This window comes from Gossypium hirsutum, chromosome D13 (assembly GCF_007990345.1).
Source record: "Gossypium hirsutum isolate 1008001.06 chromosome D13, Gossypium_hirsutum_v2.1, whole genome shotgun sequence".
NCBI classification, from domain to species: Eukaryota; Viridiplantae; Streptophyta; class Magnoliopsida; order Malvales; family Malvaceae; genus Gossypium; species Gossypium hirsutum.
In genome coordinates, this window is record NC_053449.1 from 2,397,484 (window position 1) to 2,423,647 (window position 26,164).

Sequence of the window (26,164 nt, forward strand, 5' to 3'; positions counted from 1 at the left end):
AAAATTTAGAGTATAATTCAACTTTCAAATTTTTACTTCTTTTTTTTCTTTACATTATAGAAAAATGATTAAATTTTAAATTTGGTCAATCTATTATTTTTAAATTTAAAATTTAATCATTATACTTTAATTCCTAACATATAATGTTATTAATTAGTCAAAATAGTTAATATCATCAACTTTTCGATTAATACGTTTCGTGGTTATATATAATTTGAAAGTAAATTTTAGATTCGAAAAATCATTTTATATACTTTTAAAATAATTAGTTCGTTTCTTTCACAAAATATTTTCTATTATTATTATTTATGAAAAATAATTTTCACTTTCTATTTTGAAATTTTTAAAAATACATTTAATAAAAATACAATTTTATCTCTTATATGAATTCATTATTCTTTCATTTCCTTGCTATTTATATTAATCAATTTGTTTAACATTAAAACCTTCCATAAATTTAATTAATTATTTTTAAATAAAAATAATTTTATAAATTCACCTCAAATTTAATATATAATTAAATTAAATATAAGTTTAAAATATTTAATTTTACTTAAAGTCAAATATATGTCACCTAGAATTTAACTTTTTAATACTTTCAATATATTTTTAAAGTAATTAATTTCATTATTTTGTAATTAAAAATGTAGGAAATTGAATAAAATAAATAAATAAATAAATAATAACTATAATCCTCATTTTAAATTAATTTCTAAAGTATAAAATATTATAATTATATCTCAAGCTATAAATGTTATGTCAATTTATAATTTTTTTTATTATATGTTTTTTTTCAGATTTTAATAGTCTGCTAGGTTAGCACGTCTTTGTCTGCTTCTCTAGCAGTTTTAGGTTTTTAGCTTTGCTTTTTACAAAACAGCGACGGATTCTATCAAATTAAATCTACTTTATTTTATTACGGTTTTGAAGTTTATATGGGGGCAGATCTAGCAGGATTAACGCTGGAGGAAGAAGATGATGATATTCTTCAGATCCAAACTGAAGAAAGAACGAATGGTGATGGGGAGGTTTTGCAATTGGTAGGATGTTTTTTAACAGCAAGTATAGTCCACTTTCCAGCAATGAGAAGTACGATGGCAAATTTGTGAAATCCTGTACGGGGAGTTCAAATTACAGATCTGGGGAAAAAAGGTATTTATTCCAATTCTTTCTCTTAATGGATCTTGAAAGGGATATAAAAGGTTCACCTTGGACTTTTAATAATCATTTATTTATCATTCATAAGTTGAGAATGGGGGAGAATCCATTGCAGATTCCTTTAATTTATTCACCTTTGTGGGTCCAAGTACATGATGTTCCAACAGGCTTTGTATCGGAAAATTTGGCAATTCAACTGGGGAATTTTATAGGAGAATTCGTGGAATACGATGTTTCATGTATGGGAAAAGAGGGCAAAAACTACATGAGAATTCGAGTCAAGATAGATATCAGGCGCCCTTTAAAAAGAAAAAAATAATGTGTTATGGAACACGTTCATATGTCAGATTCAAATATGAGAGATTATCACTTTTCTGTTTTTATTGTGGTCGCTTAGGCCACAGTGATTCTTTCTATGAATTAAGAATGGAGGTAAGAGTGGAAACTGCAGAGATGGGGTGGGATCTATCAATACGGGCGCAGCTGAGAGAAGAATGTGAGAGGTCAGGGAGGCGAAACAATGGGGAACAACAAAATTGGGGGGTCCAATTAAGTAGTACAATGAAGAATAGTAGTAGAGGTACTTTAGACCCAATCTTGGGAGCTAATCTGGTAGGGAGGGGATATCATACAAAAGAAGGTACTGGGAATGGGAGAGGAAATATGGACAATAGCTTAATGGAATATGATCTTGAAGACGAGGTGATTATTGGTGAGGAAGGAAGAAAAAGAAATAGAAGGGATGTGGAGGATACATTGGCCAAAGAGGAGACTAACGTTTTGGCAGAAAAGAGCAGGAGAATAGTGGAGGTTAGTCATAATTTATAGGCGGCTGCCAAGTGGCAAGTTGACTGGGCACAATGAAAATTTTAAGTTGGAATATCCATGGATTGGGGAGTCCACGGACAATTCGTAGGCTTCGGTACATGCTAAAGATCTATAATCCCCAAATAGTCTTCTTTATGGAGACAAAAATAAACAGCAGACAGATGGAAAAAATTAGAGGAAGTTATGGGTTTTTTAATGGTATTGATGTTTGTTCAGAGGGTACTAGAGGTGGGTTGTGTTTGGCTTGGCGTAATGATATAAATGTTCAACTTAAAAGCTATTCAAAACGGCACATAGATGTGATTATTGATGAAGGGGAAGAAAGGTACAAGTGGAGGTTTACAGGGTTTTATGGGTCTCCGTATTCGCAAGAAAGAAATGAAGCATGGAATTTATTACGGAACTTAGGTACGACTAGAGATTTACCGTGGATGGTCGGTGGTGATTTTAATGAAATCCTGTATAGTTTTTTTAAAAAAAGGGGTTTACTGCGAGAAGAATGGCGAATGGAAGCTTTTCGTAAAACATTGGAAGAATGCAATTTATCTGATATTGGGTTTAATGGAAACTGGTTTACATGGGAACGGGGAAATTTTCCTGACAATAACATCCAAGAGCGGTTAGATAGAGCGGTTGCAACTGACGAATGGTTACGAATTTTTCCAGAATTCTAGATTCAGCATCTCCCACATACGTTTTCTGATTATTGTCCCCTATTGATTCATACCAGAAAGGAAAACAGAGAGCGTAAACAAAAAGAATTCAAGTTAGAAGCATGGTGGGTATTAGAGGATTCATTTTTTAACACGGTCAAAAACATCTGGGAGCAATCAGAGGGTGATCTATTATGTAAGTTAAACAGTATTAAAAGGGGGCTGGAGCAATGGCCAAGACAAACTTGAAGTTCTAGAGAAGGAAAAAGTCGTCGTTTTCAAAATTGGCCACGTTGCTAGAAGATGAAAGAGATTTTAAGTAAATTTGACAGATCTGATCGATACCAAAGTCCAATTGAATTTGGAGATTGATAAGGATGAACAGTATTGGGAACAAAGAGCAAGGGTCAACTGGTTAAGATTAGGGGATAAAAACACAGCTTTCTTCCACAAACAAGCCACTCAGAGGAGACAGAGAAATATGATAATACAGGATGATAATGGGAGAGAAACGGACGAATTACAAGAAATGGAAATGATTGCCAGAATGTATTTCCAAAAACTTTTCACCGCAAGCAGTAAGGTAAATTATGAGTATGTTCTGTCGGGAGTCCTTCAATGCATATCGGAAGAAGATAATGCAATGCTTAAGGACAGATACACAGAGGAAGAAATTCAGCAGGCTTTATCGGAATTAGGGGCACTAAGGCTCCTGGGGAAGACGGTTTTCCAGCGATATTCTATCAGAAATGTTAGGCGATTATTGGAGAGGAGGTAACGATCTTTTGTCTCAATTGTCTAAATGGAGGATTGAAGATTAATCAAATTAATAAAACAAACATCGTTCTAATTCCAAAAATTTCAAATCCAGTGGATATCTCACATTTCAGACCCATTAGTTTGTGTAATGTTTTATATAAATTAATGGCTAAAGTTATTGCAAATCGTCTTCGGAAAATCTTGGACAAATGCATAAATCCTGCACAAAGTGCTTTTGTGCCGGGTAGATTGATATCGGATAATGTGCTGCTGGCCTATGAACTTATCCATACACTAAAAAAGGACAGAGCAGGGAAGACGGGATTTATGGCGGTCAAACTTGACATGAGCAAAGCATATGATAGGGTTGAATGGAGTTTTGTGGAGGAGGTAAGAAGATAATGGGCTTTGATTTCGAATGTGTGACTTTATTGTTAAAATGTGTAATTACAGTCTCTTACTCGGTAGTTCTTAATGGACACAATGGAGAATATTTCTACCCTACGAGAGGATTACAGCAGGGGTATCCACTGAGCCCATTTCTATTTTTATTCTGTGGCGAAGGTTTGTCTAGTCTTATGAAGTTAGGCATGCTGGAGAATAGAGTAAGAGGGGTTAAGGCAAGCGGAAGTGGGCCACAGGTTTCACATTTACTTTTTGCTGACGATTGTATGCTGTTCAGGGAAGCTACAGAGAGGGGTTCAACTTTTTTAAAACAGATTCTGCACATTTATGAAGCTTGTTCAGGCCAGAAAGTTAATTTTGCTAAATCCACAATTTTTTTCCGCAGTAATTCTAAAGAAGAAGACGAACAATAACTCGAGTTCTTGGAGTACGAAGGTCAGAAGACATGGAAAGATATCTAGGGCTGCCAAATCTTGTAGGGAGAAGAAAAAAGGCGGCATTTCAGATTTTGAAAGATAGGTTCAAACAACAAATTGATAATTGGAGCATCAAATATCTTTCACAATGAGGTAAGGAAATTTTCATCAAAGCCGTTTTACAATCTATACCAACCTATGAATGTCTTGTTTTTTGCTTCCTAAAAATTTATGTATAGAGTTTGAGGGAATTATCGCAAAATTTTGGTGGCAGAAAAATAAAAGTAAAAAGGGTATACATTGTTGTGCATGGAAAAAGGATTGCTTACCAAAAGATTTGGGTGGTTTAGGTTTTAGAAGTTTAAACAAGTTTAATGTTGCGCTATTAGCCAACATTATCCGAATTAAAAAGGGTTGACGCCTTCTTAATTATCCGAATTCTTTGTTAACCCAAGTTTTAAAAGCTAAATATTTTCCTAGAACGAATTTCTTAAATGCTCCTCTGGGTAATTTACCTTCACTCACCTGGAGGAGTATATGGTCTACGAGAAAACTCTTGTTGGATGGCTTATGCTAGAGGGTTGGAACAGGAGAAAGTATATCAGTTTGGAATGACCGCTGGATACCGGGTGCAACAGAAGACAAGGTACAAAATAACAAACAGAAATGAGGAAGTGAGGTTAGTGTCCGACTTAATCAATAAAGAAAGCAGAACATGGAATACAGAGTTAATTGTCCGTACCTTTAATACGGATATTATGAAGAAGATAATGCAAATTCAAGTCTGGAGAGGGGAGGCGACGAGAGTCTTTACAGTGAGAAGCGCCTATAAACTATTACAGGAATCTACTACAGATCTAAATGATTATTTACAGACCCATACAAATAATTTCTTCAGGAAATTATGGAATCTAGATATGCCTACAAAAATTAAGATTACAGTATGGAAAATCGCGTGGAACTACATTCCAACTTTCTCCAGCTTAAAACTGAGAAGAGTAATAACTGAGGATCGATGCTTGAGGTGTGGTCAGGAAACAGAAGATAGTAACCACGTCTTTCAACAGTGTCCTATAGCGAAAGAAGTATGGGGTCAGTTGAATTATTCATGGGTATTTAATAACAGTAACTTAGATCTCTGGAGTTGGCTTACCTGGGTTTTCAGCAAGGGAACAACTGAACAGTGTCGAGGATTCAGCTATGGGCTATGGATACTCTGGACAAGCAGAAATAAATTCCTTTATGAAGGCAAAATCAGTACCAGTCGAGATATATCCAAACAAATTAAAAGCTATATCCTTGAGATGGAAGGTATTCGAAATAGGGAACTCACCTCAGTAACGAATACAAAGTCTAGTCAGAGACAACAAAGAGAAAATATGGCTATCTTCTTCGATGCGGCTTTCGACTCACAACATAACAGATCGGCGTCAGGCCTTGTTGTCAAGGAGGAGGGTAAAATCGTGGCAGCAAAGTTAATTCTTCATGAAAATGTGGCATCTCCTTTCGCGGCGGAAGCATGCGCAAGATATCAAGCAACAATGTTAGGGATTCAACCGGGTTACCTTAATGTGGACATATTAGGAGACTCAAAAACAGTTACATCTAAATGCCAAAGCGAAAATCGTGACAGATCAGAAATAGGAGCAATCATCAGTGATATTCAAAGTCTAAAAGGTTTCTTTCAAAAAATCAGATTCTCCTTCATACCAAGGACTGGAAATATGGAAGCACACAGAATAGCAAGAGAAACACTCAAGAAAGGAGATGAACTTTACCTGGAGTGGAGAGACTTTACGTGAGTTATGGGAGGAGCAGGAACCAACTCGTCTGGACCATTCGGAGCAAAGGGAGAGGAGATGAGATTTGTTTTGAAGTGGGTGTCGGTTGAAATGAAAGATGAAGAGCCGTTTAGTAAAAGCAATCAGAAAAGCAGGAGATCTGAGGGGATTTGCTTTTACTGTTCAGTGGTCTTGGGCAGAGGAAATGACAGAACAATTATTGCAGACAACTGGATCACGTTCGGCTGGGGCTTTTTGATTTTTTAATTTTTTTCGGTAGTGGGCTAAAATGATAACAGCCCGTTTCTTTGTTGTTTTATTTAGGATTTATTGTTTTAGGTTCAGCCCAACTTGGACGACTTTCATTTTTTCTTTTTTAATCCAGTCGAATTTTCAAAAAAAAAAATTATAATTTTTTTAAATAAAAATTGTTAATTTTGGTTTATCAAGCTTAAATTTTACATATTTATTCCTTAAAGTCATTCTTGTGGATTAAAATAAAATTATTGAAGCAATTTAAAGTGTTATGAAATAGCAAAAAAATGTTGTTAAATGTTTTGACACATATAATTTGGTTTTGAGTTAATCTAAAATTGTTTTGAAGTTTTTCGAAACTCATTTTTAAATTTTTCGAAGGATGGGTGATTAGGATTTTATCAATCCTTAAGATCGATTCTCACTTAGACATGATTGATCCCCCTTCATCAGGATAGATTTTTATGTATATCAATACTTGAATTTTATCTATCCCTCTTTAGAGAAGATCAATCTTTTTAATGGTTAGTTTATCTATGTGATTTTTTTCACTCTTCAATAATTATTTTTCATCTCAGCAACCATAAACGAGCATAAATTCATTTCTTGATGTAAATGGACCTTGAGAACACTCCATGAAGCAAGAGACACGCTTCGAAGCATCAAAATGAAGAGAAAAGTTTCTAGTTCTTCATCGCTTCAATTTTCTTTTTTACATATTCTCTGGGGACTTATCGTAAAATCCTTAGTCTCTACTCATTTGTTTTGTAAGCATAATTTTGCAAACACGCACCTGTTAGAAATTTATCATTACCTTTCTTAGTATTGGGAAAAAAGATACACGGACTGTAAATGTTATACATTTTCCGTTAAAGATAATGATTCTTATAATGAAGTAAGTAATCCGAAACCCTTAGTTGAGGCATATTAAAATAGTAGAGGTAGATAATCAGGAACAAACCATTATAAGTTGAAGAGTCCAAGATTTTTTTCCTTTGCTATTTTACCTTGGAATAAATTTTAGATTAAATAAAAATTAATTTAAAATATTAAAAAGTAAGAATTGATTAATCTAATAGATTTGAATGGATAGAATTTGGTTGTTATTTTTCACATTCAATTTATTTTCAATCGGTGTTTTTTAAATTAGGTTGGTGGCCAAATCAGTTAGGTCACCGATTCGTTGGTCTAATTAAAAATGATTAAAAATTCAATTCAATTGTTAATTCAATCAATTTTTTAGTCATTTTAATCTATCTGTATCGACTCTCATCCGATTCAAATAACATTTATTTCAATTCAATATTTTAAAAATTATAACAAGATAAGATAGCCGTAATTTTTGAAAAACTGATCGAATCGAACCATTAACCGTCTATGTTTTCTTTAAACCAATTGCAAAAAATTCATTAGTTAAAGGGCTTAATTGTAAAAAGAAAAAAGAAAAGGCTTTAACTAAAAAATAAGTTTCGAATGGAATCTAAAATTAAATAATTTGTAATGAAGTCTTTAAACAATATTTAAATTAAATTATAAAAGAAAAAGAAAAAAAAGTTTTTTTTTAATATAGCGGACGTGAAAGTAGAATGAAATGTGGTTTAATAACGCCGTTGAGATACGGATGCCTATCTCTCTCCTCCCTTTCTCTCCCAAACCCTTTCTCCCTTATCGGCTTCACGTTCTCACTTTCTCGCCTTCGCAGATTTTCTTCCCAAACAAACAGAAAACCCTTAGAAAATCCGATAATTTCCAAGAAAATTCTCTGTTCTTTTTTTTTCTCTTCAATTCCCCATTTTAAACTAAGATAACCTTTCAGAAGCTGAAGATCCCCGCCGTTGCCGCTGCAGTTGGATCCGGTTCACTAAGACCGCAAAATCCGGTTCGGTAAGTTTCTATTCGCGAAGGACGCCAGAGTTATATTCCGTCACGGTGCCGTTTTGGTTTCTGGAACTAAGAAACCCTAGTAAGAACCGGTATTTTTTTGTTTGTTTTCTTTTCGGTTTAGAGTAGAAGCACTTATGTTTTCTTAGAGCTGGGTAATTTGGGGGGAAAAAGGAAGGAAAACGGTGGCGTTTTGTTGGGGGTGGTATTGCCTCGTACGATTTGATGCCGCAAGAACCGTTGCCTTGGGATCGGAAGGATATTTACAAGGACAGGAAGCACGAGAGGGCGGAGTTGCAGCCACCGCCTCTGTTGGCAGCTCGATGGAGAGAGGCGTCTTCTATGTCGTCTTATCAGCACGGGTCCTTTAGAGAATTCGCTCGTTGGGGATCCGCTGACTTTCGTCGTCCTCCGGGTAAGTTATTTCCTCGTATAGATTTAGTTTGTACATCATGGGATTTGCCATATGATTTTTTTTGGGGCGGGGGGAGTAAGACAGGGTTGATCCATGGGTCTTCTAGGTTTTGATTTAATTTCTTTTGAGCATTTTGATTTTTTTGTTCTTTTGTTTCATTCGAGAATATATGTTCATTATTACAGTTGATGGAAAATCTTTTCCCTTTTTGAGTAACTTTTGCTTTTCTCGTTTTGCCGTATCAAAATCGACGCTCCTGGGTTTTCTGGGCAATTTTTTATTTTCTTTTCATCACGGACATGAATATTAAGTTTCCTTTTTCTTGGGTTCATGGAAAAATGTATTTGATTTTGATGAATGGGGAACTTTAATATATTTTTTAACATTCTTCCTTCCGCTTTGTTGATGGTAATATTTTGACTATTTTTTTTTTGTTTCTGGTAATAGTAGGAAAGATCAATTTGAGACTTTTAGTTTCCGTTTTTTCCTACTAATTATATTATTTTTTGGGCTAAGAGTTGAGAGATTGATGAAGGTCTATTGTTTTTTTTTTCCTGGGATTTCTAAGAAATACATAAACATCGCATTTTTTTGTGAATTTTCTTTTATTGTTTAAATATTTTATGAAGGTCAGGGTAAGCAGGGCAATTGGCACCTGTTTCCCGAAGACATTGGTGGTCATGGATATGTGCCATGGCGGTCAAGTGACAAGATCTTGGATGGTGAGACCTACCGTCAGTCAGTTTCTCGTGGAGATGGGAAATATGGTCGAAGCTACAGTAGAGACAACAACAGAGGGTCCTATAACCAGAGAGATTGGAGAGGTCATTCTTTGGAAACTAGCAACGGGTCCCCAAACACTTCTGTGAGGCCTCATGATGTGAATAATGAACAGAGGTCTGTCGATGATATGTTTACCTACCCGTCTCGTACTCATTCTGACTTTGTAAACACATGGAATCAACTTCAAAAAGACCATCATGATAATAGGACATGTGGTGTCAATGGGTTAGGGACAGGACAAAGATGTGAGAGAGAGAACTCTTTAGGCTCGGTGGATTGGAAGCCTCTTAAGTGGAGCCGTTCTGGAAGCTTGTCTTCATGGGGGTCAGGCTTTAGCCATTCAAGTAGCTCAAAGAGCTTAGGAGGTGTTGATTCTGGCGAAGCCAAGCTTGAGTTGCATCAGAAAAATTTGGCCCCAGTTCAGTCCCCTTCTGGGGATGCAGCAGCCTGTGTCACATCTGCTCCACCTTCTGACGAGACAACTTCAAGGAAGAAGCCACGCCTTGGATGGGGTGAGGGTCTAGCTAAATTCGAGAAAAAGAAGGATGGAGGCCCTGATACAAGCATTAATAGTGGTGGGGCTGCAATTTCTCTTTGTAATACTGAACCTAATACTTCTCTAAATTCTAACTTGGTAGATAAGAGCCCAAGAGTTCTTGGATTCTCTGACTGTTCTTCTCCTGCTACTCCTTCATCTGTTGCTTGCAGCTCCTCACCAGGTATATATTATATCTTCTTATATGTCTTTTCAGTGTTAAGCATACTTGTTTAAAACTTGTGTAATATCATTGAAAACCTTCCTTGGGAACCGTATTGTTGCTTACAAGGGCTCTGGGGAAAATAATCCTTGTGCTTTTTTTTACTGTTCTCTTCATTTACCATTTTTTACTGTTCTCTTCATTTATTTGACAGTGATGTGACTTTAATATCAGTATGACCCTTTGTCTGCTCATATGTTATTGATCTTCACTTCTTGCTCCTCCCTGCCATTCACTTAATAACTTGAATATCAAAATATGATAGGTTGGATGGTTTGATATCTTTCATGATGATACTGTAGGCCTGCATGACCATTTAAATTGATGTTTTAATATGTGCTTGGTGTTCTGCATTCGTATCTTTTTTAGTTATGTTCTTTATTTACTGGCTTTAGTTTGATAGTTACGTGACTCTTGTCGCTACCATGACCATTCAATGGCTTCTTATGCTTTAAGAACTGTTTATATATATGGTTATACACCGTTATACACAGACATTCTCGACTCTCTACTTCCTCCTTAAGCTAATTCTGTATTGTCTTAATGACTATGAGGTGTTTGCTCTTTTCCTTCTATCGTTCCTAGATTTCAGATTTTGATGGTATCCATGTGGAACCCGGGCTTTACTTTGAAGGAGGGAAAATGTTAAATATTTGGCAAGATTAGTTGTTCTTTGCTAGGAATTTTACCTTTATCCCAAACATGTATTAATGTTGAACTTCGTTTTCTTCATTGTTGACTCACTTATTCTCAAGTTTTTCTTCTAGCTTCAAAGGCCTGTCCAAATTAGGTTACTTTTTAGTTCCCTTTAAATGGAATCTAACTGCTGGATTTCAAATAATAACCCTGCTATCTGTGCCCTTTTCCTTGTGTTGAGTAGTTTTTGTCTCATTGATTGCCAAAACATGTTCCTGGTTATTGCAGGCGTGGAAGAGAAATCATTTGGTAAAGCTGCAAATATTGATAACGATGTTAATAATTTGTGTGGTTCTCCAAGCTTTGGGTCTCAAAATCAGCTGGAAGGGTCATCTTTTAGCCTAGAGAAATTGGATATTAACTCGATTATTAATATGGGCTCTTCACTTATTGATTTGCTTCAGTCTGATGAGCCTAGTACAATGGATTCTAGTTTTGTTCAATCTACTGCTATAAATAAATTGCTACTATGGAAGGGTGACATTTTGAAAGCATTGGAGATGACTGAATCTGAAATTGAGTCTCTTGAAACTGAACTTAAGTCATCGAAAGATGACCCTGGAAGGAGATGCCAATGCCCAGCAACATCCAGTTCTCTTCCTGTTCAGGAAAATGGAAAATCTTGTGAAGAACAGGAGGCTGCATCTAGTATGATTCCTCAACCTGCCCCTTTGAAAATTGATCCTTCTAATGATGTTCTTGAGGTCCTGCAAGAAGCTAATGCTGACATAAAGGATGGGGTCATTGATAGTCCTGGAACAGCTACATCTGATTTCATGTTATCATCATCTTTGGAGAAAGCAGAGTCTCTGTGTGATGTTGTGAAGGTTCAGGATTGTTCTGGTAATTCTAGCTCTGCTCAATTGAAAACAATGGAAGAGGTGATTTTAGCTACTGATTCTTGTAATGAAGAGGCTGCTGCAGTCATTTCTGGGGAAGGCAGTGTGCTTGTAAAGATTGATAATGAAGCTCATGTTCCAGAATCTTCAAACTCTGATGCTGGTGGAGAAAATATGACATGTGATGTAATATTAACCACAAATAAGGAATTGGCAAACAGATCCTCTCTTGTATTTAAGAAATTATTTCCAGAGGATCAATATAGCATTGAGATTTCTGAAATTTCCAATGCAGTATGGGGGCAGATTAGTTCTTTGATCAGGGAAAAAATTGCGATGCGGAAGCGGCACTTAAGATTTAAGGAGAGGGTTTTAACGCTCAAGTTTAAAGCCTTTCAGTATGCTTGGAAGGAAGATATGCTTTCGCCAGCAATGAGAAAATATTGGGCAAAGTCTCAGAAGAAGTACGAACTAAGCTTACGTTCAACCTATGGTGGCTACCAAAAGCATCGGTCCTCCTTTCGATCTCGAGTTACTTCTTCTGGTAATTGTTTGAGACTCCTGCTTGAGAATTTTTTTTGTGTTGTTCTGGTATGATTTTGCATATGGTTGATTGGCATTACTTTAATTTAAGTACATGTTGCACTTGATTTTCCTCTTGCCTTTCCATTTGATTATTCATCTACTTGAATGCATTTAAGGAAAGTGTTTGGTGATTATTTCATATAAAATTAAAGTGTGGCTTATATTAGTTCCTCTTGAATGTAATTATCATAAAGTGTTGTTGATGATCGGCATGGGAAATAAAAGTGAATCTTGAATGGAGAAAAGGAGAAGACTTACCCCTCTTTTTTTTAACCATATACACGTTGATTATCTAGCTTCAGTTCTCTGAAGCCTGGAGAATATTTGTTAAAGAACTCTCTGGTACATCAAAGCAATTCAAGAGAAGAATTTTGTTGCTTGATTTTAATTCAGATAATAGTGATCAACAATATGAAGGTTAGCAAAGCTTCTAAGAAAAATCATTATAGTTGGATGCTAGGGTCCTCTGAAGAGATGGTTGTTCTGGCTGAATCTTGTAATGGAAGATGCAGTATTAGACATGTTATGGATTGCAATATACCTTTTATTTGCAGTGTGTCTATATACAAGTTTTTTTTAAATGTTCTTTCATTCATCGTATTAGAGATACTGGGTTATTCATTGATAAGTGGAATACATAGAAGGTAAATAGTACATATTCCGTTGGTTGAATTCATTGCATTTATTATTGAAGACTAACTATGATTTCTTGGAATTTTGTTACCAAAACTAGTCTACCTCATTCCTCGCCTAAGTTATATTTTGTGAATGTAGGGGTGGGTGCATTATTCTCAATATGCCTCATGCATTATATATGTGAGCTGGTAATACTGATTGCTTGGCAAGACTTTTTTTAGTTGAATGCTTTGTTGTTGGGTCCTATTATGGAAGATGTGATAATCATATCTGATTTGACAGAATTGCATGCTGCTGCAAATGTTGGACTGTCAAATGAGATAGCTATGATCTATATTCTCAAACTTTCTGAAGAACCATGATCTCAAGAAATTTTGCATCATGTCAAACTACTTTGGATTTGCATGGTTGTGTCATTGAACTAGGACTTGCTCGACTTGATGGATTTGGGTTCACCTACTGTGTTTTATGGTTGGAAATTTAAGTATTATGAAGATTTAAAATGCACGTGGAACTTATGGTATCTTTTCACTTCTGTAGGTAGTTTAATGTCTGATGCATTTAATGCAACATAATGTTTGCCTCACTGCAGTTGCATTAAAATGCAATTTTTGCTGTAGTGCTGTTTTTTCATATGCTTGTGGCAAAGTAAGTTTAAAAAATACATGTTTCCCTATATTTTGTTTCACTTAAATGACTTTTTCCTGTGCTAACTGTATATCTAATGCTAGCTGTTTTATTTTATTTAATTGTATTGTTCCATATGGATGTATTGCTTGTCAATTTTTAACTAGTTCTGCTGCATTGTGTACCACTAATCGATTGATAATTTCTGTTCCTTTGCTTTATGTTCTTTGAGATTGTTTATTTAAGGATTTAGCTTTTATCAGCATGTTCTCAATGAATTTTGGGTTTGTTTTTTCAGCTGGAAATCTGGTCTTAGAACCTACTGCTGAGATGATAAATTTTACAAGCAAATTGCTTTTAGATTCCCGTGTCAAGCTTTACAGGAATGCCTTGAAGATGCCAGCATTAATTTTAGATGAGCAAGAGCAACTGTCGAGGTTTATCTCTAGTAATGGATTGGTTGAAGATCCATGTGCCATTGAAAAGGAAAGAGCTTTGATCAATCCTTGGACTTCAGAAGAGAAGGAAATTTTTATGGATAAGTTGGCTGCGTTCGGGAAGGACTTCCGAAAAATTGCCACCTTTCTGGATCACAAGACGACTGCAGACTGTGTTGAGTTCTATTACAAAAACCACAAGTCTGAATGTTTCAAGAAAACAACGAAGAAGCTTGATCTGACTAAGCAGGGGAAGTCCTCTGCGAATACCTACTTGTTGACATCGGGAAAAAAGTGGAGCAAGGAATTCAATGCTGCATCCATTGACGTTCTTGGTGCTGCTTCAGTCATAGCTACTCATGCAGAAAGTGGCATGCAAAAGCATCAAACATCTTCTAGTAGGATCTTTTTCGGAGGGCGCTATTCTAAAATATCTCGAGCTGATGATAGGATTGCTGATAGGTTGAGCAGTTTTGATATTATTGGGAATAATCGAGAAACTGCAGCAGCTGATGTCTTAGCAGGTATATGTGGTTTGTTGTCTTCAGAAGCCATGAGTTCTTGTATCACTAGTTCTGTTGATCCAGGAGAGAGTTTCCACCGTGACTGGAAGTGCCACAAAGTGGATTCTCTTCTCAAAAGGCGTTCAACATCCAATGTTGCTCAGAATGTTGATGATGGTACTTGTTCAGATGAGAGTTGTGGGGAAATGGATCCTGCTGATTGGACAGATGAGGAGAAGTCTGTCTTTATACAGGCTGTCTCGTCTTATGGTAAAGATTTTGCAATGATCTCGCGATGCGTTCGAACAAGATCCAGGGATCAATGCAAGGTTTTCTTTAGCAAGGCTCGCAAATGCCTTGGACTGGACTTGATAGATCCAAGAACTAGAAACTTGGGAACACCCATGAGTGATGATGCCAATGGTGGTGGGAGTGATGCAGAAGATGCTTGTGTTCTTGAGCGCCTGGTTGTTTCCAGTGATAAGTTGGGATCTAAACCGGAGGATTTGCCTTCCAATATACTGTGCACGAATATGGATGAACGTAATCCTACCAGCAAACCAATTTTGCCAACTGACCTGAATGTACCGGACGAAAACAATCGGAAGCTAGTAGATCATAGAGATTCTGAGGCAGTGCAAACTGTGGATTCTGTTGCGGGCCTGGCTGAGCTGATTTCTGAATGTAGTGTGGATATGAATATTGATAGCAAGGCTGGGTCACTGCAGGTTCAGAAAAGTTTTGTTGCTTTGGGGAACCTAAATGCAGGAAGGGATGTTACTGAACAGGGTGTTTCTGTTGCAGTATCAGCATCTCTTGGGGCAGCAGCTCATCCTTGCACTCCTAGTTTAGATTCTGTGGCTGTGTCCGAACCTGCTACTAGTTTGTATGAAAATGATACAAAATGCAGTGCTGAGACTGGCAGCCAAAGTATATGTAGGATAGATTTGAATAAAGCCAGTGATGAATCTGTTGGTAAAAACTCTTGTTCAGGTTTTAGCTTGAGTGCGAAAGGTTTGCATCAGATTCCTCCTGACTTGGATTCTGCCAAGAAGCCTTCCGTTAGTAATAACTCTTCTGCTAATGGTTCTGCATTGCATGATTCGGATGGACTTCGATGTGAGAAAATTTGCAACCTAGGTAGGCTGTCATCAACACTTGATTACAAGGAGAATGAAGCCAAACAAGCCCAAAAATCTGTCCGTGAAGATGAGTCTGGTCGTCTATCCGGAAAGACCTCTGTGAATGTTACTGAACCCCACCGGATCTTAAGGGGTTATCCCTTGCAAGTTTCAACTTTGAAAGAAATGAACGGTGATGTTAAATGCCTTGCAACATCCAAGAGGGGATCTGCTGGTCCGTGTTTGGCTCAAGAATGTTATCTTCAGAAGTGCAATAGCTCAAAATCAGCTGCTGAGCTTCCACTCCTAGTGGAGAACTTAGAACAAGCCAAGGATCGTCCGAAATCCCATTGTAGGATATCAGATACAGAAAACCCTGGCAGGAATGGTAATGTCAAGCTTTTTGGTCAGATACTAAATTCTAGTTCCCGGGATGATAAGGTATCCCATTTTTCGAAACAGAACACAGAACCATCAAATTCGAAACCCATTGGTAATAATGTTGATGGAAACTCAAAGTTCGATGCAAATAATCATGTAGTGGAAAATGTTCCGAAGAGGAGTTATGGTTTCTCAGATGGGAAAAGGATTTAAACCGGGTTGTCATCTTTGCCCGACTCATCCATTTTAATGGCTAAGTACCCCTCCGCATTTGCCAATTATCCTCCCACATCCTCATCTCAGATGGAGCAGCAGGCATTGCAGACTGTTGTCTACGGTACTGATCGAACCTTGAATGGTGTCAGTTTCCCCCTCAAGGGAAATAAGCAGCAACAACGGTGAGGCCCTCATTGTACCAAGGTTATGCCATTTAGTCTATCCTGCCCTAATCATTTCGATCTTTTAGTATATAGATTTTGATATGTTAGTATATTCGTGTTGTATTTGTATTCTTTTTGATTCATGTCGTGTTTTTAGGTTGTTGTTTTTTCGTCTGGGCTCAAAATAAGGTTGAGCTTGTTTGAACTTTGTTAACGGCTTTTTAATAAAAAAAAATCTTCTTTCACTCAAACACCGCATGTGGAATATCTGGCGTCCTTTGTAAAATAACACCCAAATTGACAAAAATAATTGACATTGAGAATGTCAATAAAATGTGGCTGGCAGCAGCCACCTTTTATTAATCTATTCCCATGAACGGTTGCAATTGTATATGTTTACCAAGTCAATCTTTCAAGAGCGAAATATGCATTAAAAGTGTCTGGTACAAATAAAGGAACACTTCAAAACATGTAAGATTAACATGCAATTGGGGGAGACAATGGTTAGCAGAACATGTCTGTTGATGAAGAAGGTGTTGCCACCTGAAGAGAAACTGGATTCCATTCGTCTTTCCTGCAATAACCATCCTTAAAACTGACGACATCCAACTGATTTGCAGCACCAACAGAAACAGAGGATTCCCTGATATGTAATTGTTTTGCTGCTACTGCTTTCAATCGATACCGTTCAGCCCTAGAGCCAATAACCTGTCCTAGTATGGATGCTGCAATTGTGAAAGCCATAGCTGTCTTTGGCATCAAAACAGATTTCCGGAGCATGGCTATGAATGGAACAGCCGCATGGACAGCCACAAACCAAGATGGTGAGAACTTTTTGGTATGCTCTCTCCATATCCCCAACGGTACGTTTGCCGCCATGCCTAACATCCCTATCACCAGTACTTTGGTGGGCAAGGATTGAGGGCGGAGGCTCTTGGCAAAAGCAGTTTTTGCCAGTGCTGCCCGGGCTGCTATCACTGCAGGTGGGCACTTGAATTTCATCCCTGGAGGTGGCTGAAAAACCTTAGCAACAAGTGGCAAAACACCCGTGACTGCCCTATATGATTTTGCTATTGGACAGTTACCATTTTGCAGCCATTCATTGCCCGATGCTTCGTGATTGGAATTTCCGCCCTGAAACATGAAATATTTTTGATGATGATTGGTTTCAGGTCTCAACTCTAAACTACTATCAGCGAAGAAATGGGTACATTCTGCGAATCGAAGTTCGATTACCTTTGAAGAAGATTCTTTCTTTGATGGTTTTGATTTTCCATTTTGATTCTTCCACTTATTAGAGAACGCGTTGAAACTGAAAGGCCCTCCTAATCCAAATGATGAGAGACTAATGGTGGCTGCCTTTGCAGCCAAAGGATTGAACTCGGGTGGGGATGTTTCAGGCTCTGCTTTCTTAACATGCAAGGGAGATCGTTCCGACAGTGGAACTACTCCATCCTGTCCATGAAAAAGCCTGAATGCCACGTCAAAATTGGGCCCATATTCGAAAATCGGGCCTTTGGCTCCTCGTACCTGAGACATAGAAGTGAAAAGCTAATGAGATCACGAATCAAAGACACGATGCAAGAAGCGTAGATCTCTCATGATAGACATGAAACTTCAAAACTTACCGGCAAGGGAAAGGGCAAGGTCGACGAGAATGAAAAGTTAGTCGGCTCATTAATGTTTCTCAAAAATGGACATCTAAGGATTTCCATTTGGGAAGTTGCAGAATCCTCATTTAAGCTTCTAAAGTTAAAATTCATTTCAGATAACCTGTACAAAGAAACATAACTACTATTAAACAAAGTCGCTAAAAGCACGAAAACACCTCATTGATACTAAGCAAAAACATTAACATGTTAACAGTTTGCGTAAAAACCGATCGGACTCTAAGCAAATCGAAATCATGAAACAACTATACATTACAAAAAACAGAAAAACAATTTGGTTATATATTGCCATAACAACATGTAGACAAAGACTAGCATTCAAAGAGCCATATATATATATATGAATAAATCAAAGCCCATATACATCAACATTGTTGATCAAATTAAAGCAGTCTAATCCAGAAGAATGTGAACTTGGTTACTCGAACTCTTCGATATAACCTATAAAGATGCTCTAAATATATGCAAAAAAACATAGAAAAATCTATGGAATTTACTAAAATCATTCTTGAATGAATGTAAAGCTAAGGAAATTGACGAGTCATGTTAACAAATTACACTAAAAAAATAACCTGAATACAAGTTCTTCATAGACAAGTAAATAGTAAACTAAAAAACAGTAGAAAACATGGGGAAAAGAGATGAACCATTAAATAAAAATCTAAAACAAACCCATCAAAGATTAAGAAACTGATAAACAATTAGAATCAAAAGGAAGGTAAAAAGAAAAAGGCATTACAAGCAACGAAATTAGGCAAAATCTATCAAAAAAAACCCAGAAAAAAATAACTGAGAATTTTGTACCTTTTGGCAGATGGAACAGGATCAAGGAGAGCAAAAATCAAGGGAAAAAAAATGAGGGTATTGGACTTCGAGAGAAAAATGAAAAGAATGAGAACAAAGAAAGGAATCAATGGAGTTAGGTGGCAATAAAGAGCATTCAGAAAATTTATGAGACGTTCACAATAGTTTGAGAGAGCGGAAACGACGCCGTGGTCAGACTTCTTTTTGGAATGGTCATCGTTGGCGTGTGGCGGCCATTATTGTTTCTTCCCGAATTAATGGAGTATTTTAAAGATTATTGGGTAAACTTCTTTAAGACACTAAATTATTAGGAACTATGCGTTTTGTTCACTCAATTTTAAAAAATTACGAAATCATCACTGAATTATTCGAAAGCTTCATTCAAGTCATTGGAATATTAAAATTATTGTTGTATGGCATTCTTTGTTTGTACTATCTGCACCAATCGGAAACTTTCTTTTCCCTTCTCTTCTATAATTTAGCTTTTTTTTCATGAAATATTTTTGAATGTCACGAATTGTGAATCAAAATCCAAACAGCTTTTTTATCTGATCTTCGACATAGATAGTCAGATTGATTTGGATTTAATGTATGTTATTCTATTGGTTGATAGGTACTGATCCACCGTATCGATAGTCACTTGGAGCTCGCTAGCTAGACTTTTTTTTAAAAATAAAAACTTAACAGTCCAATGACTTAAATAAAAACTTTCGAATAGTTTAGTGACTTGATTGAAAATTTTCAAATAATTTATTGATCATTTTGTAACTTTTTGAGATTGAGTGACTAAAATATAAACTTACTAATAGTTTAATAATCTTGGATATATCCTACCTTAATTTTTTCATTAATATTAAAAATGTATTCAAATCATGATACTGCTACAATTTATCGTTAAGTTACTGATAATTTAAACAAAATATATCATAACTAATTGGTTTACTCAAGACCCAATCCGACCCATAAAAAAATCAATCATCCACCAAAAATTCCATATATTATTGGACTATCATGTGGTTGAAAAAAAATTGTACTTTTCAGCCACAAATAATTCAAAGGTACAAAGATTTTTTTGAGGTTGAATCGAATCATGAATAAATAAGTTGAGTATGATATATTTTATCTAAATTATCAATAATTTAACAAGAAATTATAACAGTGTCTTGATTCAAATAAAATTTTAATTTACAAGGATTATTTGGAGTAATTTTTAGTAAGAAAAATAGTAGTACAGGGACTCCAGGTAGAATTTAACTTTTTTTATGCCTAAATGAAACATGTGCCCTCAACTTTTCTCTTTTTTGAATCTAAATAAATTATCAACTTTTTTTTAGGGTTAAAGTCTATCTAGAGTCCCTATGCTACTAAAAGTTACTTCAAATTAGTCATTGTAGTTTAAAAAATTATTTAAATTATGACACTGTTACAATTTGTCGTTAAGTTACTAATAATTTGGACAAAATATATCATACCTAACTTATTTACCCAATACCCGATCTACTTGATAAAAAAACCCAACGACCCCCCAAAAAAATCCATGTATTTTTGAACCATTTTATAGCTGAAAAGATTCATTAAGTATATTATTTTCAGCCATACGATAGTTCAAAAATACATAATTTTTTTGGGATGGTTGGATTTTTTTATGAGTTGGGTCATGAGTAAATTAATTAGTTATGATATATTTTGTTCAAATTATCAATAACTTAATAACAAATTGTAGCAGTGCCATGATTTGAATAAAATTTTAATTTACAAGGACTAATTTAGAACAAATTTTAATATAGAGACTAAAATAAACTTTACATATAATATATGAACTCAGAGTCGATATTAACCTTTTTTGCACCTAAATAAAACATGTACCACTGACATTACTTATCGAATCTAAAAACTCCACTGACAACGCATCAAATGATTTTCCATAGTCAAAGGATACAAAATATATAATTCACAACATTGTTGACTTCCAGAGGATCATTGGCTGTATAAGCTTGAATTTGCATATCAATTATTGGACCTCACATTATTCAAATATCAATACATATTCCAATTTAATATTTTATATAATTAATATTTTAATTATTTAACCGATAATTTATTATGATATTTGTATTTGTTATGTATGTAAAGTTTTAAACTAATATGATATTTCTATCATATCGATCTAAAATATTATCTACATTAATATATTTTTTAACGATTAATTTTTTTATATAAAATAAATAATTAGAAAATTTTAAGAGTAAACTACCTATTTAATCACCCGGGTTTACCCATGTTCCTATTTTGGTTACTCATTTAAAAAAATTGTTATTTTAGTCACTCCTAATAGATAAATTGTTAATTTTAGTCACTCCTAGTAGATAAGTTGTCAATTTTAGTTACTCTACCATTAAAATGGGTTTTATCACCGAATGGAATGTTGACGTGTCTTGGTATATTAACAAAATTAGCCCTCAATATTTACATATTTTATTAATTTAATCCTGATTTTGAAAAAAAATTAACCCTTAATATTTACACATTATATCAATTTGGTCATGGTCCTCAATATGAGTTCTCTAAGCAATATAATTTTCATAAGTGGGCTAGATATCTTCTAAATTAACAGTTCAATCTGTTTACGTTGTTCAATAAATTGCCTATACTCAAATATGAAAACTGTCGTTACATAGCTCCAGTGCTGGGAAATGAGCACTTCCTTGACTCTTAAAAACTAATTCATATTTTTCAACATCGTGACTTAACCCATCAAGTCACCAATTCAATTGGTTTGCTTAAAACTTAAAATTTGATATTCATTATTCAAATTTAATTTAATTTAATTTTCAATAATTAATAGAGTCAAATGTTATTATAACTATATAATTTTTTCTTAAATTGTGTTATTTATGTTCTTAAATAGATTATTTATACTTATATTTTATTTATTATTGATTTAGGTGAATAATTGGACAAAAGTGCTTAAAGTTTGTTTTTGATAACAATTTTGCGGAGTGAACTATCAACATGACATTACTTTAGTATTTTGACCATAATTTGAACTACAGAACTCCATTTTAGGCCTATAATATATTCAATCGAAGGAAATCGAGAGATCCAACTAAAGTCATGATAGCTTGAGCCAGGAAACATCAAGAAAGTGTTCAAAATAGGCTTGAAAGTTTGATGTGAAAATTATCAAAAAAACCTAGAATAGCTCTACTTTATTTAACTAAGGATATTTTTGTATTTTCTCCAATATATTAATTATTTTTTCATATAAATAGGCACTATTAGGTTAAGATTAAAACATATCTAGACATAGCCACCTAGTATTATTTTTACCTTTTGTGTTTTATTTTCTTTATGAATTTCTAAAGTTTCTTTTCTAGTTAAAGGATTATCAAAGTTTAATTCTATAATTTATTGAGTCTTAATTTGTGTTTAATGTTTATTTGTTCTTTAGGATTTACTAGAGGTGATCATGGGTCGGGACAGGCCGGGTTCGGGTCAGGCCCAGACAAAATTTTAGGCTCGTTTTCTAGGCCCGACTCCGACCCAAAATATGGGCCTAAAAATTTGTCCAAGTTCAGCGCGAAAGAAAATTGCTAATCCCGAGCCCGGCTCGGCTCGGCCCATATTAAATTTTACAACACCAAAAAAGTATATATTTAATTTATATTTGATTAAAAAGTATATTTGATTAAAAATAAAATATATATTTAATATATAATTCGGGTCGGGCCGAGCTGGGCCCATACCAAAAATTTTTACCCGAGGCCCGGCCCGTTTTCTAAACAGACCTCACTTTTTTACCCAAACCCATATTTCGAGCCTATATTTTTACTCGAACCCTCCCATTTTTTGGGCGGACCGTCAGGCCGAGGCGGGTAGCCCAACCCATGATCACCTCTAGGATTTACACATCTTCTGTTTAAATCACAGTTGTGTAGGTTTGTTAAATATGTGACCAATATTTGAAAACTTAGAATGGTTACCTTGTCAATTAGAATAATTAAATTTATTCTAATACTTATGACGAACTAAATAATTGTGTATGTTATAGTTTATGATTATGTGGTGTGAATGTTTGATCTAGCTTAAATAAACCTCGTTGAGGTGAGTTTGCTGGTTAGAATTAAGTCTATCTTGTTCTCAATGTTGCTAGTAAGTTAAATCTTGGACATTGAGTTGCTAGATTATTTATTAGTTAGGGAAATAATTTCAAACGAGTTGTCTCTTAGTTATCGAACAAGTAACGAGAGATTGGTTGCCTGATGTTGAGTTAACAACTAGAATTAATTTATTAAAGGTATTTAAAATATCCTTGTGTCGATGATTGGATTTATGAATCAAATGAAGATTTTAACTTTGACTAGAGTTTTTCCTCATTGATTTTCGGAAACTATCAATTATTGCTTTCTTCATTAAGTTTTTAATTTAAATTTAGTTTTGATTTTCCAAAAAACCCCATCACATTGACTTTACTTGTTTTTTGTTTAAGAAATAAAGTTATATACGACCCTACTTATTGTTATCTATTAATATTATATTTTCAAGTAAATTTTTATTTTTATAGGTCTCGACAGTCTAACATATCTGAATTCATTTATTTATATGAATACGAACTTGAATATATTCGGATCATAAAATTTCAAATAAATTAAACAAACTCAATTTATAGTATTTAAAAGTACTAATATCCTCTCTTTTTTTTTCTTTCCTAACAAGTTTTATATTGTTACTTTTTTTAAAAAAAATGTAATGAAACTAAAATGTGAAATAACTCCATAATGAATCTAGATAAACGGTTGTCTAGGCGCATTTGTACTTAGACAAATGGTTGTCTAAGTTCATTATGGACTTTTTTTAATAATTTTTAAATAATTTCAAAAATTTTAATTTCTTATAAAATTTAAAAAAGTCTATAATTTTTTTTATAATTATTTAAAAAATCACTCCAAGATAAACAATTTATCTAGATTCAATGTCTTTTAAATAATTATTAAATTTTTTTGAGATATATTTACACATATATAAAATGTGCGTTAATAAGATTAATTTGCATGTGCAAGCAGGAAAAACTTCACACGCGTGAAATACATCCTAAGGAGGTCTTTGCCAATACGCTAAAGAGATTAGGTCTACATTTCAAATGCTTCAACCAGCTCCAACGATGGCCTCTCTTGCCATCAACAGTGCGACCGTTACCGACGTCCTCCATTGCAATATCATCGGTGGCCACTGGAGGAAACATGGGTAATGGGTGGTTTCTTCTACTTTGTCTTTTCTTCATTTCATTTAACTCCACCTTAGGTTCTATCTTTGATATCCCTATCAAAACCTTGTGCTTTCCGAAAGAAGAATAGCTTTGAGACCTAAAACCTTTGGTTGATAAAGAAGAATTCGCCTTCGAATTCAATAAATAAAAAGAACCCAAATCATTTTTATTGTTGTTGAATTGCTTGGTTGAAGATAAACGGAAAAGATACCTACTTTGATCACCATCACCATCAACAAACCCTTGATCCTTGATGAGTTTACCACAAAAGACGACGAAATTTTCTTTGTTGTTGTTTAAGGGAGTTTTTGGAATGAAGGGAAACTCAAAAATATCATGATCATAAGAAGGAGAGTTTGGTGAGTGGTGAGAAGTATCATCAAGGTCTTGGTCATTTTCAAGAGAAAGATCACAAAAGGAGAGAGCTTCTTCAAGCTCTTCTTGGTTGATGTTATAAGTGTTGTTTCTATCCATTTTTTCTTTGGTGAGGGGGAGTTTGAGAAAGAAATATGGGTGGTATACTTTTGTAGAGTTTGGTAGGACAATTTAGGTTTATATACATGTATGGTTTAGGGTTCTAGAGAGTGATGTGGGATATACATAGTTAAATATAATTGCTTTGAAAGGAAGACTTCTAGAGGGGAGAATGGTCAAATATAGACAAATTAGTGAGAGAAGACTTACTAGAATGAATGATAATAAACAATGAGAAGGAGAAGCATTGATTAAGAACAATAATAATATAAAATCAGAACTTATATAGAAAGAAAGAAGAAGAGAAGATTTTATAATCCATACCATATCTTTAGGATCTTGTTTCCATATCAAAACTTATATAGAAAGAATTTTGTGGGTCTGCAGCACATTGTATATGGTTGAATTATATATATAAAAAGTTGGTTTATGGTGATTAGAGTGGGTAAATTAAATATGGCTGCCAAAAGCACCCTGCACAATACTGCTATATATTTAAATCCTTACAAGGTCCTAAACGGATACAATATCCTCGAGATTTCTCCGTTTCTCACTTGTGGCTTGCGCTTTGCTCATCCAAACCATTACTCGGTTGTGGGGCGAGGTTCCTTCGACGAATTTTAAGATTGGATGAGTGGAAACTTTGTTTTTGTCATCAGTAATCAATCAAGGTATTATTGTGAAATAAGGGTTTAACTCGTTGACTCGTGAATTAATTAAATTGATTAAATTAATTAGTAGAACTGGTTAAATCGATTTTCTCTTTTTAAATTCTTGATTTAATAAAATAATTTATTCAATTTAATCGGACAAATCAGTTAAACCAGAAATTGATGGTATTAGGGAAGGATGAAGTATTCAGGATTAAAGCGAGATCAATATTGTTAGAAGGGCTACGTTTATTATGGGATAAGGGATATCGTCAAGTTGAACTTGAATGTGATAATGCCATTTTGGTGAAAATAATTTTGGTTGGAGAAGCTTTTGATAGTCATCTTATGGAACTACGAGCTATTCATAAGCTGATACAAAGAAATTGGGGGATCCGTATCTGTCATATTCCTAGCGCTTATAATGCAATTGCAGATTTCATGGCCAAGCATGCCTTTCACAGGTATCTAGGTATTTATAGAATCCCCACATTCTGTGCGGGAGCTAGTGCAGAAGGATATTATGGATTTTTGATTTCCGGATTGCTTTTGCAATTGCTTAATGTTGTTTTATTTACCCAAAAAAAAAAACCTTTGTGAAACAGTGAGAGATTCTTCCATTTCGGTCTAATTATGATTTTAATCCCTCTATTATGTTGAAATTTGCAAACAAATCTATCTACTTTAATTTGATAAAATTTTAATCTCTATTTCTATAATCTAGTTCTTATATGCTTTTACATTTTTTAATTCATTAAATAATAATTTTATTGGCGTAATGACAAATTTAGCCATTAACATTTATATTTTTTTGTCAATTTGACCCTTATTCTTTTTTGAGTTAAACTTGAACCTTAACCTTTTAAAAAGAACCAAATTTGACCATCAATCTTTTTTTTAGTCAAATAACTTCAACAAAAATATTGACTAAAACATGAGATTTTTATACATGGCAATTCAAGTGTATTTCATGCTCTCTTTTTTTCAATTTTATCAACTTATT

The 26,164-nt window shown here is 34.6% G+C and overlaps 3 protein-coding genes and 1 long non-coding RNA gene across 6 annotated transcripts; 2 read left to right on the top strand and 2 right to left on the bottom strand.

Moving 5' to 3' along the window:
• Positions 1–3,805: 3,805 nt before the first annotated feature.
• On the bottom strand, positions 3,806–6,211 carry LOC121225578 (uncharacterized). The gene is made up of 5 exons (XR_005923433.1): positions 5,998–6,211; positions 5,553–5,722; positions 5,373–5,457; positions 4,962–5,290; positions 3,806–4,837 (listed from the first exon to the last, which is right to left on the bottom strand). It is a non-coding gene; the product is annotated as an uncharacterized lncRNA (long non-coding RNA).
• LOC107919457 (uncharacterized) lies at positions 4,714–6,129 on the top strand. Its single transcript, XM_041109934.1, has 2 exons — positions 4,714–5,738; positions 5,998–6,129. The coding sequence occupies exons 1-2, from the start codon at positions 4,714–4,716 to the stop codon at positions 6,080–6,082; spliced, it is 1,110 nt and encodes a 369-aa protein (XP_040965868.1). The 3' UTR covers positions 6,083–6,129.
• Positions 6,212–7,826: 1,615 nt separating the features above from the next.
• On the top strand, positions 7,827–16,548 carry LOC107919754 (uncharacterized). Of its 3 annotated transcripts, none has more exons than XM_041109936.1 (5): positions 7,854–8,551; positions 9,181–9,846; positions 9,973–10,053; positions 11,017–12,171; positions 13,774–16,548. In XM_041109936.1, exons 1-5 carry the CDS (start codon positions 8,362–8,364, stop codon positions 16,128–16,130), a joined length of 4,449 nt encoding a protein of 1,482 aa, XP_040965870.1. In that variant the 5' UTR covers positions 7,854–8,361; the 3' UTR covers positions 16,131–16,548. The 3 variants fall into 3 exon arrangements, with proteins under 3 accessions (XP_016704621.1, XP_040965870.1, XP_040965869.1); XM_041109935.1 differs by having other exon boundaries at positions 7,856–8,139; positions 8,261–8,551; positions 9,181–10,053; XM_016849132.2 differs by having other exon boundaries at positions 7,827–8,551; positions 9,181–10,053.
• A 46-nt stretch (positions 16,549–16,594) lies between these two features.
• Positions 16,595–19,004, bottom strand: LOC107919755 (uncharacterized). The gene is made up of 4 exons (XM_016849133.2): positions 18,772–19,004; positions 17,926–18,070; positions 17,534–17,827; positions 16,595–17,431 (listed from the first exon to the last, which is right to left on the bottom strand). Exons 2-4 carry the CDS (start codon positions 18,058–18,060, stop codon positions 16,802–16,804), a joined length of 1,059 nt encoding a protein of 352 aa, XP_016704622.1. The 5' UTR covers positions 18,061–18,070; positions 18,772–19,004; the 3' UTR covers positions 16,595–16,801.
• Positions 19,005–26,164: the final 7,160 nt, after the last annotated feature.

Bases quoted from the DNA above. Each gene is read 5' to 3' on its own strand.
- LOC107919457 (XM_041109934.1), top strand. From the start codon at position 4,714: ATGCTCCTCTGGGTAATTTACCTTCACTCACCTGGAGGAGTATATGGT. The intron at 5,739-5,997 runs ATGCGCAAGATA...GATGAACTTTAC, and splicing joins TCTCCTTTCGCGGCGGAAGC to CTGGAGTGGAGAGACTTTAC.
- LOC107919754 (XM_016849132.2), top strand. From the start codon at position 8,362: ATGCCGCAAGAACCGTTGCCTTGGGATCGGAAGGATATTTACAAGGAC. The intron at 10,054-11,016 runs GTATATATTATA...TGGTTATTGCAG, and splicing joins TGCTTGCAGCTCCTCACCAG to GCGTGGAAGAGAAATCATTT. The intron at 12,172-13,773 runs GTAATTGTTTGA...TTGTTTTTTCAG, and splicing joins ATCTCGAGTTACTTCTTCTG to CTGGAAATCTGGTCTTAGAA.
- LOC107919755 (XM_016849133.2), bottom strand. From the start codon at position 18,060: ATGAATTTTAACTTTAGAAGCTTAAATGAGGATTCTGCAACTTCCCAA. The intron at 17,828-17,925 runs GTAAGTTTTGAA...TCTATGTCTCAG, and splicing joins CCTTGCCCTTTCCCTTGCCG to GTACGAGGAGCCAAAGGCCC. The intron at 17,432-17,533 runs GTAATCGAACTT...TTCATGTTTCAG, and splicing joins AGAAAGAATCTTCTTCAAAG to GGCGGAAATTCCAATCACGA.